The sequence below is a fragment of the Sminthopsis crassicaudata genome, chromosome 1 (assembly GCF_048593235.1).
Source record: "Sminthopsis crassicaudata isolate SCR6 chromosome 1, ASM4859323v1, whole genome shotgun sequence".
Taxonomy (NCBI): domain Eukaryota; kingdom Metazoa; phylum Chordata; class Mammalia; order Dasyuromorphia; family Dasyuridae; genus Sminthopsis; species Sminthopsis crassicaudata.
This window is the reverse complement of record NC_133617.1, coordinates 733,379,625-733,394,691: the sequence shown is the minus strand read 5'-3', so window position 1 is coordinate 733,394,691 and position 15,067 is coordinate 733,379,625. Positions and strand designations below refer to the sequence as shown.

Sequence of the window (15,067 nt, the reverse complement as noted above, 5' to 3'; positions counted from 1 at the left end):
CTCCCCCGCCCCCAGACCCCCCAACACTGCGTCTGGATGCTGGCAACTTCTCTGTGTCATTCTTTCCATGGAGGAACCTCTAACCCGCCTAAGGCAATGGGACTGATCAATCTGTTCTCTCCGAGGCGGCGGCTTTGGAAGAGAATTTTTTTTTTTTTTTTTTTTTTTTTTTTTTTTTTTGAGTCTTGCTGGCAAGACTGCTGAAGTGTGAGCAGTCATGGACAGAAGAAACATCTTGTAGGGGAAAAGATAATTGGAGTCTTTTTGGTGTCGGTGACAGAATTCCCCTCCCCCGCAATCGCGTCCTTAATATTTTTTTTTTTAAAGTGTGGTCTATACAATTTAATCAAGGTTAGAGTATTAATATGCGACGGATGACTACCTTGTTTAAGGCTCTTCTTCATGTGGCAAACGAGAATTCTTGCAAACAGTTGGAGATGAGATGGGGGGGGGGGGAAGCCGGAGCCTTTTTACTCTACCATTCCGATACATGAAGAGTAAGGAAGGTCTCTTCCCGACAGGCTGCGGGGCTGCTTTCGGGGCCCAGCTTGACTCAGAAAGGAGTCTACAAAGTTAAACAAGGGCTCTCTTCTCCAGCCCCTAAAACCCTACCTGGAAAAGAGGCAGTCCTTCATTCAATACCAGAGGGCAACTAGGTTTTTTTACGTTGGGGGAGGGGGAGGGGCACTGCCGCTCGTAGGCTTTCCAGCTGTTTTGGTCACGTGGCAATGCAAGGCGCAGGTGTGTGTTTGTGTGTGCGTTGGGAGCGGGGCTGGAGAGTCCCTGCAGAAGACATTCGAAGGGAGCCCCCGAGCTCTAAGGTTCCCAAGTCTTGAAGCCATGAGTAGCTGCCTAAAACTCTTACCTGGATCTCAAGGTTTTCGTTGTTGTTGCCCTTGCTTTGGCAGGCAAGTAAAATCTCTTCTGTTCGGGGTCATTGAGCAAATAAAGGGTGAATGGTCTGGAAAGGACTTCATTTTAAAATATCGCGATTTCTCATTTGGAGGTTTCAAGAAAGAACTTGCCACGGGACTCTTTCAAAGAATGCTCGCCCTTTGGCTTGATTATTTTAGAGAGGAGAGGAAAATGGAAAAGGGGAGGAGATTGCTGTTTGGGAGATACGAACTACATCTCTAATCTACTATTTATTGGGGGGGGGGAGAAAGAAAAATTGTTGTATTCCATAGCTTCTCCCAATTTTTTGCTTTTAAATTAATTTGAAAAACAACCACTAGATTTCAATGAATAGATTTCCACATTGGTCAGGAGTGCTGATTCCCGGCTCATAGATCCACTTATTAAATGGTTGTTGACTTACTCAGTGATGGATCAGAAATCTGGTTTTGTAGGATCATGAGATTGTAGCTTTAAAAGGAACTGTGAGCTCAGAAACCAGTTAGTTCAACCTCCCCTTTTACAGATGAGAAAACTGAGACAACTTTAGTATTATCTCCATTTTTATAGATGAACTGGGACCAAAAAAAAAAAAAAAAAGTTAACTTTCCCAAGTGGAACCACTAGAATCAGAGATAGAATTTCTGATTTAAAAAAAAATGTTTGTTTCTAAATTCTAGTTTCTCTCCTCTCTGGCCCAAAGCTTATTTAATAACAAAACAAGGGGGGGGGGAACTCACAAAAACTCTAGATCACACTTTGCTGGTGATGCATGTGATTGATGGAACTGAAATGCCTCCTCTAGAAAAGAGAATATATCCCTGTCACCAGGTTCAAGTGGTACCCACAGAACTCAGAAATCATTAAAATGAGCACCTATCCACTATCCCGGAGAGATGCTTAGGAAACTATCTACTATTGACTTATCTTCAGGCAGGAAGGGCTCTTTTGCACAAAATTAGAATTTCCTGGGGAGGACGGCATCTATAGAGATTACAGAATAGAATCTATAAACTCCAGTGGGACCAAACCTCCCTTTGCCGAGAAATCCAGTCATAGAGAAATCTAACATTTAAATTCTCCCTCCGTTCTTCCCTCCCTCCTCTCCCCACTCCTCCCATCTCCCCAGACTTGTTGGAGCTGTTGGGGGGAGGTGGTGGGGAAGAATCAGGACCATATCCTTTCAGGAAATGGAATTATAATGTACACGTTCCTATTTCTGAATCAGAGACACTAAAAATACTCAGCGACAGCCTGATGAAGCTGTTGTCGGCCTCTTTACAAATAAAGTTGACAAATTCCCTTTTTGCTTTCAATGGGCATGTGAGTCGGGAGAACCATGGGTGGGAGTCCAAGGGATGCCAAGAGGCTGAGGGGGCTGTCCAGTCTGGGCCTCAGCTAGGCCCTTTTCTGTGGGAGGAGTCGTAAAATGAGGAATCCTTTGTATTGAGAAACCTAAAATCTTTCTTTATAAACTCACCAGATTTCTGGATGCCCTGGAATTCAAGATTCCCCCCCACACACACACACACATAAACCCCGACAAACTTTGGGTTTGTTTCCAAGTCAAAGATACTCTAGAGGTGGGAAGATGGTGGACAGAATGAGACAGCTTTCGATCATAGACAATAAAGTATAATATTTCACTTCCAAAAAGAGCTCTTACTGACCCTAGAGTCAAACCACCATTTTTTTTTAATAGGGGCTCATCTTTTAGATCACAGAATAATAGATTTGCAAGGGGGCTTTGAGACTGGGGAGTCCAACCCACTCGTTTTGCAGCTGAACAAATTAAGACCCACAACATAGGTAGATTTCAGTACTAGATCACAGATTATCAGATTTGCCGGGACCTCCGAGGTCAGAGGCCGTAGATCTCTAACTGACAGCGTCCTCAGAGCCAAGCTTATCTACGCCAACCCCTTTTAAAGACGAACAAAGTGGGATCCGGATCAGAAGCAGGTTTAGGACATAGAATGAAGACTCTTCAGACTTTCAGCGGATTTTAGAGATTCCTTCATCTACATCTCTTCTTTTACAGTGGAATAAATCGGGGTCCCAGCAGCAGCAAGTGTGTTCTCCCCCGACCCCCCCCCCCAGTCCCTCTCAGACAGAAAACAGAAAATAACGCCTTCTCTCCTCCGATTCAACTTTTCCATTTGAGAGCCCACGAAGCTCTTCCCATCCCCCCTGTCCCTAATTAAAGGCCGTTTAGAGAGGAGGGGGTGGGATTGAGGGTGACTGAGCTTCCTGCCCACCCCCAGCATTTCAGCTGCTCAATCTAGTGGGGTGCGCTGTCACCCCCTCTCCCTCCTTCACACACACACTTTAAAGCTCTCTAATCAGTCCCCAGACAAAGCCCGGCGCGTTTATTTCCATTTTCATTGGCGAGCTTGGGCTGAGCAGCACGCACACGGCCCGCAACCCGAGTCCCTTTTCTCCCCTGGAATAATATTGTTCCAAAAGACGTGGGTTGAATAGGCGCTTGGATATTAAAAAATAGTGGAGGGCAGCGGCGGCGGCTGCAGAGGAGGGAGTGGGGGGTGCGGGGGAACTGGGGCTGCGCAGGGGGGCCTGCCCAGCGCGCCCGTTGATGTAATCCAAGTACTTGATTATCTATATTCTGATCAAAAAGGGTTCAGGCAGCCGGCCCCCCTCCTGGGAATGATTAGATGATTAATGTAATGCGGTTTGAAGGGTCTCTGTTTTCTCTCTTAATTTGGGTCATTACTCAGAAAGCGAGCGTGAGATCATTTCATCAGCATTCGAGAGAGAGAGGAGGAAAAAAAAAAAAGATAGCTATTCAGGAAATTGTTTAAATGCGTCTTAATTAAAGGACCAAAAGGTGACATGTTAGATTATGAAAACCGTCATTATCCCGCATTTCAGGCGACTTGAATTCGGGAGTGGGGGAGCAAGACCCCCCCCCTTAAATGCCCGATTAATAATAGTCTTGGGAACATTAAATAGTAGATAATAATAATAGCAGGATGGCAACCACCCGGGATTCTTTCCATTGGAACTCCATCGAAAAAGATTCTTGTTCTTGGAAATGAGAATATTTCCTGCCCATTGGAGAAGAGAAGATGGAGCTGGGGGTGTTGCGGAAGGCTCTGAGGTGAGCCCCGCTGCCTTTCTTCTGTCCTGCGAGAGAGCGTATGGGCCTGGATGGATGATGGGAAGGGAACGGGGGTGGGAAAGGGACCTGCTTGGCGGCTCCTTGGTCTCCAGCATCCGGGGCTTTGGAGTCCCACTTTGGAGAGGGCCCGCTTGCTCTCTGTGTCCCGGCTATTTTTCTCCCTCGGGGTTGGGAGCCCTTTAAAAAGAAGGAAAAAGAAGAGAGAGAGAGGGAGATGGAAGTTCCCCACTAAGTTTGGGGGGCAGGTGCAGGAGGCCAGGACCCACGGGGTTGGCCATCTCGGAGACAGCCCTTGGCCTTTCCGGGACGTAGAACAAGCTTGGGAACGAACGCCCAGGTAAGGAAATGAACAGAGGAGGAGGAATAGACCGGAAATGCGCGCGGGCCAATACTGTGGGGAGAACGGCGGTACTGCCAGGGGCGCACCTACGTGCACCGCGCCGTCATCGCCGCGCCCCCCTCCCTTCTCCCCCTCTCTTCCCACTTTCCTCACCAACTTCCCCAGGAACTTCTCCCCGCGGAGCAGGCCAGCAAACAGGTGCTTCCCGGCCCGGCTACCCTGTGTGATCCCCCCCAACAACACGCAAGCTTTTCTCCCCTGCTCCTGCGTAGGAAATTCAATATCCTGCCACCAGTTTTTCCTTTCCTTCGGAAGACTCGTCTCCCCGTAGGCCGTTCGTTAAACACAACACAACAAAGTAAAACCGAGGATCTCGACGTTTTGGGATCCCTCTTCCCCATCACCAAGTTGGTTAGAAACTCCCTCCCCTGCCAGCCCACTCGTGGCTCAGCTCAGTTACCAAAGAACCCCTCACAAGCGTTTGCAGGTTTCTCTCCCCACTCGGCTTCCAGCGCAGCTCCTTCAGTCAAGCTCCGGCTGGCTTGGAAAATACAAAAGAGAACTTTTAGAAATATGGTCAGAACATCAGCCACAAAAAAGGAGGAAAAGAGGAAGAAAGGAAGGAAATTAGAAAGAGAAGAGAGAAATAGGAGGAAAGAAAGGGGGAAGGAAACGAAAAAGGAAAGAATGGATAGAAAATCGAAGGAAATAAGACGGAAGAGGAAAGACATTTCCTTCCAACACCCTCTCCCGATGCTGGGGAGAGGGCAAAGAAGATTCTTGCCAATGAAATCGGTTTATTATAATCATATATATATAGATATATTTCTTAATCAATCGTACATGGAAATTTACAGAAATGTAGAAAGTGGATGGGCTTATAATGCAGCTCCCTTCTATTTAGTCAGTGTTGAAAAGTTAGGTTTAGATAGTTTACCCTCCCCCCACCCTCTGTCACCCCTCAAGAAAATGTCAGGGGGAACTCTGAGGTCCAGGACTTCACTTTAGCTAAATCTCCCCCTCTATGTACACATGTGGGGGTGGGCTGGGAGTATGTTTGCACAATTCTGCTCCCCACTCATAGGGAGACATTTTAGCTTTCCAAAATAGATGTTGGTCTCGATAAATAGATCTAACCTCTCTGCTGTATGTATATATATATAAATTTATATATATATATATATATGTATCTATTTAAATCTTAAGAAATCAGTGTCTCTCTCCAATCTCCAAGGCGCAGGCGAGGTGGAGGGAGAGGAAACGGATCCTGCTTGGAGCTGAAGCTTTCAGCTCTGCACTGTCCGGGGCAAGTCCTTTGTAGAGGGGGCTCCAGGGGCCACACTGTCGTGGAGTTTCCTCACGTGCTTCTTTAGATCAAAGTTTCTGCAAAATCCTTTCCCACAAGTGGCACATGTGAAAGGCTTCTTGTCATTGTGGGTGTGCATATGAAAAGTCAAGTTATAAATCTGGTGGAAGGCCTTGTTGCAGATGGTACACTTGTATTGTTTCTCCCCACTGTGAGTCAGTTTGTGATTTTTGTAGTTTCCTACCAAAAAAAGAGAACAAAAAATTAAAAAATGAGTTTGAATGGTGGCAGTGATGGGGGAGGAAAAGGTGAAAGGGATTCCAGGGTCTCAGGCCTGGCCTGGCCTGGGGATGGGGGTGGGGATTCATGCTTCAGTTGTCGCCCCAAGGAGGCAATGCTTCATTAGGCTGGGTCCCACAAGTGAGAGTCAAGAAGTTGTCAAACTTGCTCTCCATCAATCCCGAGATGGAGAAGAGGTGCCATAGCATGATGGTGGCTGAGAACTGGAAATCAAAGGGACGCCCATCATCTGGGGAGGTGCAGCAACGGAGCCGGGATAAAATACTCCAAGTTACAAGATTGAGGGAACACCAGAATTTTGCCCCAAACAATCAACAAACAGGAGCTTGCCTGCCTGCCTTTGCCTCACTTGCCCCTGTTATTGTGCTCTCTCTCTCTCTCTCTCTCTCTCTCTCTCTCTCTCTCTCTCTCTCTCTCTCTCTCTCTCTCTCTCTCTCTCTCTCTCTCTCTGTATGTGGGTTTAAAAGTATCCTCCTTCTAGATTTTCCATTAAGGGGAATTTTGCTCTGGGAAATTAAAAGACCTTTCAGTTCTGGGTTGTGTTGTCAAGATTATCTTTCCCTCCTCCATCTAAGATATTCAATAAATACATTTTACACACACATTTAAATCTAAATACATGCAAACGAAATACATGTGACTCACCATCCTTACACATACAAACTAAATACATATGTGTGCATGTTTTATCCACCAAAATGAAATGCATGTATGGGTAACCTCAATTGTATATCTACATATACACATACATGGATGCGTACATGGAATATGTCTGTGAACATTTGTCTAGCAAAGCTGAAAATTCAAGCAGACAGGCACTGGAGAGTGACTTGGGAGGAAGTTAGCCCATTTAGTTTTGCCCGCCTGATATGAAGGAAATCTTGGGGCCTGCTTTCCTTCTCCTCTGACTTGGGAGCCTCAACTCTGGGGCTTTCTCTCCTGTTTCCAGCGTCCCCCTCTTCTGCCCCAGTTTCCTTATCTCCCCTTCCTTCTCTTTCTCATCCCTTCTTCCTGCTGCCCTACGAGAAGTAAAGTAAAGGAAGAGCTCTCTAAACTTCTTTCGGGGAGTCAGTCAGTTGGGAGGCTTTTGCTCTTCCTCCATTTTCCTTTTCCAGTGCTGGGAAAAGAATCTTTGTTCTGAGAGAGAAAGCCTGTCTGCCTTCACCTTCGCCTAGACTGAGTCCCAAGGGACGGTCCGCCTGGGCTTCCTCACTAATTTCGGGCAAGGTACCGGCCCTAAACAGGGAGAGACCGGGGAGAAGAGGATCCTAAACTGAAGTTAGTTTTCTCCCCCACGCGTCCGCTCTCTCCCCCTCTTTCTGCCTCATCTGTGTCCCCCCCCCCTTCAGGCACTAGCTCCGGAGGTCCGAGTACCTTTTTGGTGGAACCCTTTCCCGCAGAATTCGCAGACGAAAGGCTTGTAGCCCGCGTGGATTCGGATGTGCGTGTTAAGCGTGGAGCTCCGGTTGAAGGCTTTGCCGCACTGGTTGCATTTGTGAGGTTTTTCCTGGGGTGGAGGAAGGGGGCGGGAGACAGAGAGAGTTTGAGGCGAGGGACCCCCAAAGTGGAGGAGTTGACCCGGTTAGGGAAAGCCTAAAACTCTGGCCTCTTCTGGCCCCTAGCTATGAGAAAGAGAGAGAGAGAGAGAGAGAGAGGCTGGAGCCATTGAGAGCGGCTCCAGGACGTCCCTGGGGTCCCTGCGTCCTGCCCATCCCTCTCTCTTGTGGGGGCGGCAGAGCCCCCGGGCCGCCCGGGCGAGGGCCACGTACCTGGGTGTGGATGATTTTGTGTCTGCACAAGGTACTGGCTTGCCGAAAGCCCTTCCCGCAGACTTTGCAGACAAACGGCCTGGCTCCCGTGTGGACCGGCATGTGACGAGTGAGGTTATAGTGAGCGTTAAACACCTAGTGGAGGGGCGGGACACGAGAGGGCTTTGGAGGGCAAGCCCACGGGGAGAGGCGGGCTCCCAGACCCCATCTCCGCGGGCCTCCTCTAGCTCCACGCCCCGGCCTCTGCTCCTGGCCCTGGCCTCGGGCAGCCTGGCTAACGGTTCCCATCCCCCGTGGCCACCCCCCGAGCGGCCTCCCGGCGCCCGGACCCCCTCGTGGCGGCCTCCGCACGAAGCGACGAGCGAGCGCTGCCGGCCCCGAGGGGGCGGCCGGGCGGCCGAGGCCGGGGGGCCTCCCTCCGCCCCCCGCCCCGGGCTCTCGGGGGCACCCCGGCCGGCTCACCTTGCCGCACACCTCGCAGGTGAAGTTCTTGGGCTTGCCGTCCGCCGAGCCGGCCGCCAGCTTGCCGTGGCTCTTGGCCCCGTTGCGCTCCCCCGTCAGCGCCGTGTTCTCCTTCATCACCTGGTCCAGCTGCCCCGGCAGGCGCTCTTTGTGCGGGTAAGGGCCGTGGGGGAACTTGTCGGCGGCCAGCGTGGCCAGCTTGGCGTTCTCCAGCAGGAAGAGTTTCTGGTGCGTGGCCAGGGACGCCGGGGACTGGGAGTTGAGGATGCTGGAGGGGAAGAGGTGCCCGTTGAGCAGCTCCGACGGGGGATACGCCGAGGACTCCAGGTAGTTGAAGTAATAGAGGGAGCCATTGGCCGGCAGCCCCACGGCCTGGTTGATGACCTGCGGCTTGATGACCCTGCCGGTGGGCAGCACGGACGGGGCCAGGCTGAGCTCGGCTTTGCAGCACACGCCGCAGTTCGCTTTGCACAAGCCGCTGGCGCCGCAGAGCTGGGGGCCGCCGCCGCCCCCGCCGCCCCCGCCGCCTCCGCCGCCACCTCCGCCGCTACCTCCTCCTCCTCCTCCACCTCCTCCTCCTCCTCCTCCTCCTCCTCCGCCGCCGCCGCCGCCGCCGCCGCTTCCTCCGCCTCCCCGGAGGCTACTCTTCCAAAGCTCGGTGTAGTTGAGCAGAGTCTTGGACTGCATCTCGTAGCCCAGGGGCTGGATGGGGATCATGCAAGGCAAGGACGAGCAGAGGCTGAGCATCTTCTTGGCGCCCCCGTCCACCTCCAGGCCCCCGGGCCCCCGCGGTTCGAAGGCGGGCTTGGGCTCCGAAGTCTTGGCCATGATCCTCTCGATGGAGAAGGCCAAGGTCTTGGACGTGGCGCCGGAGGCTCCGCTCCGGGAACAGGACGATGGCACCATGGTCTCGAGGGAAGTCGAGCTCGCCATCTCGAGGAAAAGTTGCCGCGGGTTCCAGCGGTAGGAAAGGAGCAGGGGTGCTGGGGCGCGGAGGGCGGGGGTGCGAGGCGAAGCCGGCCTGCCTCCCAGGCGACGGAGCTCCGGGCTTAACTCTGCGTTCCGGAAAAGGCAAGGAGACACAGCAATTTAAGAAACGCCCGGTCCCAGCCGGGCCCCCCATGCGCACTCAAATGCCCCGAGCCCGAAACAATGAGCACCCAAAGGTACCAGATCGCTGCTCGTCAACCGACTCGCGCAAAAGTAGCCGACCAATCTAGACCTCGGCGGTTTCCAAGGGGGGACCGGGGAGGGGGGAAGAAAGAGAAGAAGGGAGGATAAAAAGGGGGGAAAGGAAAGAAAGGAGAAAGCGACCCTGCCAACCCCCCCCCCCCCAGCGCTCCTGGGCAGCCCGGACCCCTTAGCACTCGAACCGCAAACTGGGAGGAGAAGGGCGGAAAATTTAAAAAGAAAAGAAGCTGGAAAATGAAGCCGTTTACCTTTCTCCTCCGGCGCCGCGGAGAGAGATGCGTACGAAGCATGCAGCAGGGCTACACTGTCACATTTTGATAGCCAACATCTTCCCTCCGCGTGAGATCACTGTCTTTTACATTTAGCTGACATCACATGAAGTCACTTACAGCGGAATGACATGAGCGCACGGGGCTGCGCTCACAGCAGCAGCAGCAGTAGCCCGGCAGCGGCGGCGGCGGCGGCGGCGGCGGCGGCACGGGGCGGCGGCGGTGGCCCGGCCGGACTTCCGCGAGCCCCCCGAGCTCCCCGCGGCCCCCGGCGCCGCAGCCGGACCGCAGCGGCGGCCGCCACCCGTAGCCCCTAAAAGTTGAACGGCGACAATTCGCATCCGAGCATCCGAGCGCCCCTGGGCCAAGTGCGCGCCACTTGCTAAGCAGAGGGAAAGAGAGAGAGGAACAGGGAAGAGAAAGGAGAGAGAGAGTGCGTGTGTATACGTGTGTGTGTGTGTGTGTGTGTGTGTGTGTGTGTGAGAGAGAGAGAGAGAGAGAGAGAGAGAGAGAGAGAGAGAGAGAGAGAGAGAGAGAGAGAGAGAGAGAGAGAGAGAGAGAGAGAGAGAGAGAGAGAGAGAGAGAGAGAGTCCGTAGAAGCTAGGGGGGAGTGGAAAGCACAGACTTGGTGCGTGATTCACAACTTTTGTCGCTTGTAGCTCACGCGGACTTCAGGGAGAAGCAGGGAGCGGTCTGGCTCGGGCTGCGGGCAGCGGGAGCTAGGGCCCAAGCCCCGCCACCTCCTCCCTCAAAATGGTCACTGCGTGGCCGTCTGCTCTCTCAAGTGGCCCCTTGGCCCTCTGCTACTGATCTGGGCATCGTTATCATAAACTGCCACTTACCCACGGAGCCAGCCCCGGCTGGATACACGCGCAAATGCTAATTACCTCATTAGGATGTGCCGCTGGCCCCCGCTCCGGGTTCGGAGGAGGGGAATTATTTTGGGGGAGGAATAGGGAAATATTAATTTATGCAAATACATGAACTTCGATCTTTTTTTTTTTTTTTTTTTTTAATTGAGTGGGGGTGGGAGGAAAGGGGAAAATTCATGAAAGACAACGTCCTAGGGCCTATTCCCAGGGCCCTTGGGGTTCCCAATGTGTGGGTGCGCGGCTTTGGACTCATCCTCTTGTCCCTGGCGAGGAAAATACAAAACCTTTAAAAAAAAAAAAAAAAAAAAAACCGAAAAACCCGGGAGTTTATTTGATTTCCTGATCAATTGAGAATTGTGACTGTGACTCTGTGTTTCTAATTAAAACCCTGGCTCGGGAAGCTGGGGCTGGGGGTGGGGGTGCGCTCCAATCCCGAGGATTTGGAGAGCCAGGCTCCCGCTCCCCTAGCTCAGATGGGGACTTACTGTTTGGATAATTGAGAAGTCCAATTTCCACTGTTTAAGGAGCAGATTGAAACAGCAGAACCTCCCCCTGGATCCTATTAAACGTTTTTCCTCCCAAGGCCATTCAGCCGAACCAATTTTTCCCGAAGTGATTCATGGAGCTCAATTCTGCCGGGGCAGTTCTTTCACTGGGAGACACTAAAGCACTGCGTGGAACCGGGTTTTGTGTTTTTCTAAAATAAAGAGGAGGATATCAGAGGGGAGGGAGGGGGTGAGGGAGAGGGAGAGAGGGAGGTGGAGAGGCTGAAGGGGGCGGGAGAAGGGCTGGGCAGGGACTTAGTTTGGCCGGAGGGAAAAGCGAAGCGAAGAAAAGGCCTCTTTGGCTCGCCAGGCCCTCCGGAAAGTTCGCAGGAATTCCTGCGTTTTGTGCGCGGCGGCGCACAAAGGCAGCCCGCGGCCTTCTCTATTTGGAGGGGCGAAATTCCGTCTGTTTAAAGACCCTTTCACCTGCGTATCACAACAAGCCCTCGAAACAAACTCCTCTCCATGCGGTGCGCCCGGTGCCGGCCCCCCGGCCCGTTAGCTCTCTCACACAACAACGAAAAAGTGGTCCGGGCTGCTGGCGCTGCTGGGGATGGGCATGGGCAGAGGTGTGGGTTGGGCTTGGGGATAAAGTTGGGTTGGGGATGAAGGTTAGGTGCCGGGAAGAAGAAGGGAGGGGAGAAGGAGTTTTAGGAGAGAAAAACCTGAAGGTTTTTCTTTTTCTCTCTTTCTTTCTTTCTTCTTCTTTCTTTCTTTCTTTCTTTCTTTCTTTCTTTCTTTCTTTCTTTCTTTCTTTCTTTCTTTCTTTCCTTCTTTCTTTCTTTCTTTCTTTCTTTCTTTCTTTCTTTCTTTCTTTCTTTCTTTCTTTCTTTCTTCTTTTCTTTCTTTCTTCTTTCTTTCTTCTTTCTTTCTTTCTTTCTTTCTTTTCTTCTTTCTTTCTTTCTTTCTTTCTTTCTTTCTTTCTTTCTTTCTTTCTTTCTTTCTTTCTTTCTTTCTTTCTTTCTTTCTTCTTCCTTCCTTTCTTTCTTCTTCTTCCTTCCTTTCTTCCTTCCTTTCTTTTCTTTTTCTTCCTCTCTTCCTTGTTTCTCTCTCTTTCTTCTTCCTTCCTTCCTTCCTTTCTTTCTTTCTTTCTTTCTTCTTTCTTTCTTCTTTTTTCTTTCTTTCTTTCTTTCTTTCTTTCTTTCTTTCTTTCTTTCTTTCTTTCTTTCTTTCTTTCTTTCTTTCTTTCTTTCTTTCTTTCTTTCTTTCTTTCTTTCTTTCTTTCTTTCTTTCTTCCTTTCTTTCTTTCTTTCTTCCTTTCTTTTCTTTTCTTTTTCTTCCTCTCTTCCTTGTTTCTCTCTCTTTCTTTCTCTTCTTCCTTTCTTCCTTCCTTTTCTTTTCTTTTCTTTCCTCTCTCTTCCTTGTTTCTCTCTTTCTTTCTTTCTTCCTTCCTTCCTTCCTTCCTTCCTTTCTTTCTTTCTTTCTTTCTTTCTTTCTTTCTTTCTTTCTTTCTTTCTTTCTCTCTTTCTTTCTTTCTTTCTTTCTTTCTTTCTTTCTTTCTTTCTTTTCTTTTTCTTGTCTCTTCCTTGTTTCTCTCTATTTCTTCCTTCCTTCCTTCCTTTCTTCCTTTCTTTCTTTCTCTCTTTCTTTCTTTCTTTCTTTCGTCCTTTTTTTTCTTTTCTTTTTCTTCCTCTCTTCCTTGTTTCTCTCTCTCTCTTTCTTTCTTTCTTTCTTCCTTCCTTCCTTCCTGCCTTTTCTTTTCTTTTTCTTCCTCTCTTCCTTGTTTCTCTCTCTCTTCCTTCCTTTCTTTCTTTCTTCCTGTCTTCCTTCCTTCCTTCCTTCCTTTCTTTCTTTCTTTCTTTCTTTCTTTCTTTCTTTCTTTCTTTCTTTCTTTCTTTCTTTCTTTCTTTCTTTCTTTCTCTTTCTTTCTTTCTTTCTTCCTCCCACCCTCCCTCCGTTCCTTCCTTTCTCTCTCTCTCTTTCTTTTTGTCTTCCTTCCTCTCTTTCCCCTCTCCATTCCTTATTTCCTTTCTTCCTTTCTCTCTCTTTATTTCTCTCCCTCTTGCTTTCTTTTTTCTTTTTGTTTCCTTCCTTCCTTCCTTCCTTCCTTCCTTCCTTCCTTCCTTCCTTCCTTCCTTCCTTCCTTCCTTCCTTCCTTCCTTCCTTCCTTCCTTCCTTCCTTCCTTCCTTCCTTCCTTCCTTCCTTCCTTCTTCCCACCCTCCCTTTCTCCCTTCCCTTTTAAAATTTGGACAGTCCCCCCCCCCCCCCCCCCCCGTCGGACAATTACATCTTCCCAGCCTAAGTTTTAGCACGACAATAAGCTTTATAGCTGCAAACTGCAATTTAAGAGGATTATGATTATGAACACCGTGTTATAGTGAGGGATTCGGTAGAGAATTCAAAGGAGAAATATGTAGTCATATGTCGCCACAGAGAGGGCTGACTGTGATCGGAGGATCGCGTCAGGCTGTTACAGACACACCAGTTTATTACAGAACCCTGTGTCCCTCCAACCAGATGGGAGTCACCTCCGGCGTTTGCCCACCTTGCCCTACACAACAGGTGAGGGGAAACGGGGGAATGGGCTTGGTTCTATTCCACTCAAACCTCTCTTCCTTTCCCCCCCCAACTTCTTTCTTCTTATATCTCGACCCTTCTTCCTCTCTTTTCTCCCCGCCTTCTCCATTTGATAAGAAATCAAGGGACCTGACTAGACAGGTGAGGGAAAATAGAGTATGGAGAGAGAGTGAAAAAGGGCCGGGGGAGGAGAAAAAAGAAAACAGGCAGGGAGAAAAAGGTAGACGCATCCAATTCGGAATCAGACTTTAGGGGACTGGCCTCTTCGGGCTGCAGCTCCCATCCAAGACCCCGAAGTTTTCAAAACATTGTTAAATTCAGTTTAAAGCTCCTTCCTGCGCCACCACCCCCTCCTCCCGCCCCGCCCGAGCAAGTCTGAGAAAGCGGATTGCACGCTTGATTTAACTTTGGAGATATGGAGGGATGCTAAATTTCCAGGAGTTCTTTCTCCAACTAGGCTCCCTCCTCCCCACTTCAAGAGTAGAAAAGAATGGCAGGAGCTTGGCTCAGCTTGTCTATCCCGTACACCACAGAACTGGCCTTCTCAGATTAATCCCGGCCCCTCCTAAAATAAATACATCAGGAAAAACAAACAAACAAACAAACAACTCTCTCCAAATACCGAAACAATGCGTGGAGGTACAAACAGATTTTCTAACTACCATGGGGGGCGGGGAGGGATTGCTAAATTCCTGCTCTATTCTCTCTTCCCCCACCCCCACCCCCAACTCCCTCGCTAGGTCCAACCTTCCCACCCTTCTTTCCAGGCCGGACAATCGTCGACCTCTCCTGAAGCTCGGAGATCTATTTGTGTGGAAGACAAAAACAAAGGCAAAGACTTCTCGTGAACCTGTTCCTTTATCCATCCCCAAAGCTGCTTAAGTGAGCACATTAACCAGCTCTTCTTCTTCCTTTGCCCTACAAAGGCGTCCTACCTTCCTTTGCAGCCCCGCAGGAAGAAAATATTTGGGGGAGGGGGAAACCAGGTTCTCCCTAATGTGGCTTCCCTTCCAAACCTGAGTGAATGCACACTGGATGGGAGGAAAGTATTTAATTAGCTTTAAAAAATACAAACTTCTTCCTCGCCCGCAGATTATATTGAAAGTGGAGGGTTGGAGACTATTTTACACCTTGCCACTCACATGTTAATTAATCTCTATCTAACCCTAATTGCAGTTTATTCAAGCACTGCTCAACAGCTCACCCACACAATAAACACTGATCCTACTTTTATACATATTACTTCACGTTAACACATTGAGTAATTAACTCCAGTACCAACTAATAGTGCAAACAAATATTTTCTGTAAACGAGATGATGGCGGTGAGAAGAATAGGAGACTGAAGAAATGTTGTGAAGGGTGGAGGGGAGCCCAGAGAGGTCGATTCCCGGTTCTCCACACTATACCCTCTCCTTTCAAAACATTTGCACCTACGAAATGTATTTATTTATTTCGAAAGC

The 15,067-nt window shown here is 49.8% G+C and overlaps 1 protein-coding gene across 1 annotated transcript; it reads right to left on the bottom strand.

Annotated features, from left to right (window-relative positions):
• Window positions 1-238: 238 nt before the first annotated feature.
• Window positions 239-9,841, bottom strand: FEZF2 (FEZ family zinc finger 2). The gene is made up of 5 exons (XM_074284225.1): window positions 9,650-9,841; window positions 8,211-9,265; window positions 7,749-7,883; window positions 7,354-7,486; window positions 239-5,919 (listed from the first exon to the last, which is right to left on the bottom strand). Exons 2-5 carry the CDS (start codon window positions 9,141-9,143, stop codon window positions 5,660-5,662), a joined length of 1,461 nt encoding a protein of 486 aa, XP_074140326.1. The 5' UTR covers window positions 9,144-9,265; window positions 9,650-9,841; the 3' UTR covers window positions 239-5,659.
• Window positions 9,842-15,067: the final 5,226 nt, after the last annotated feature.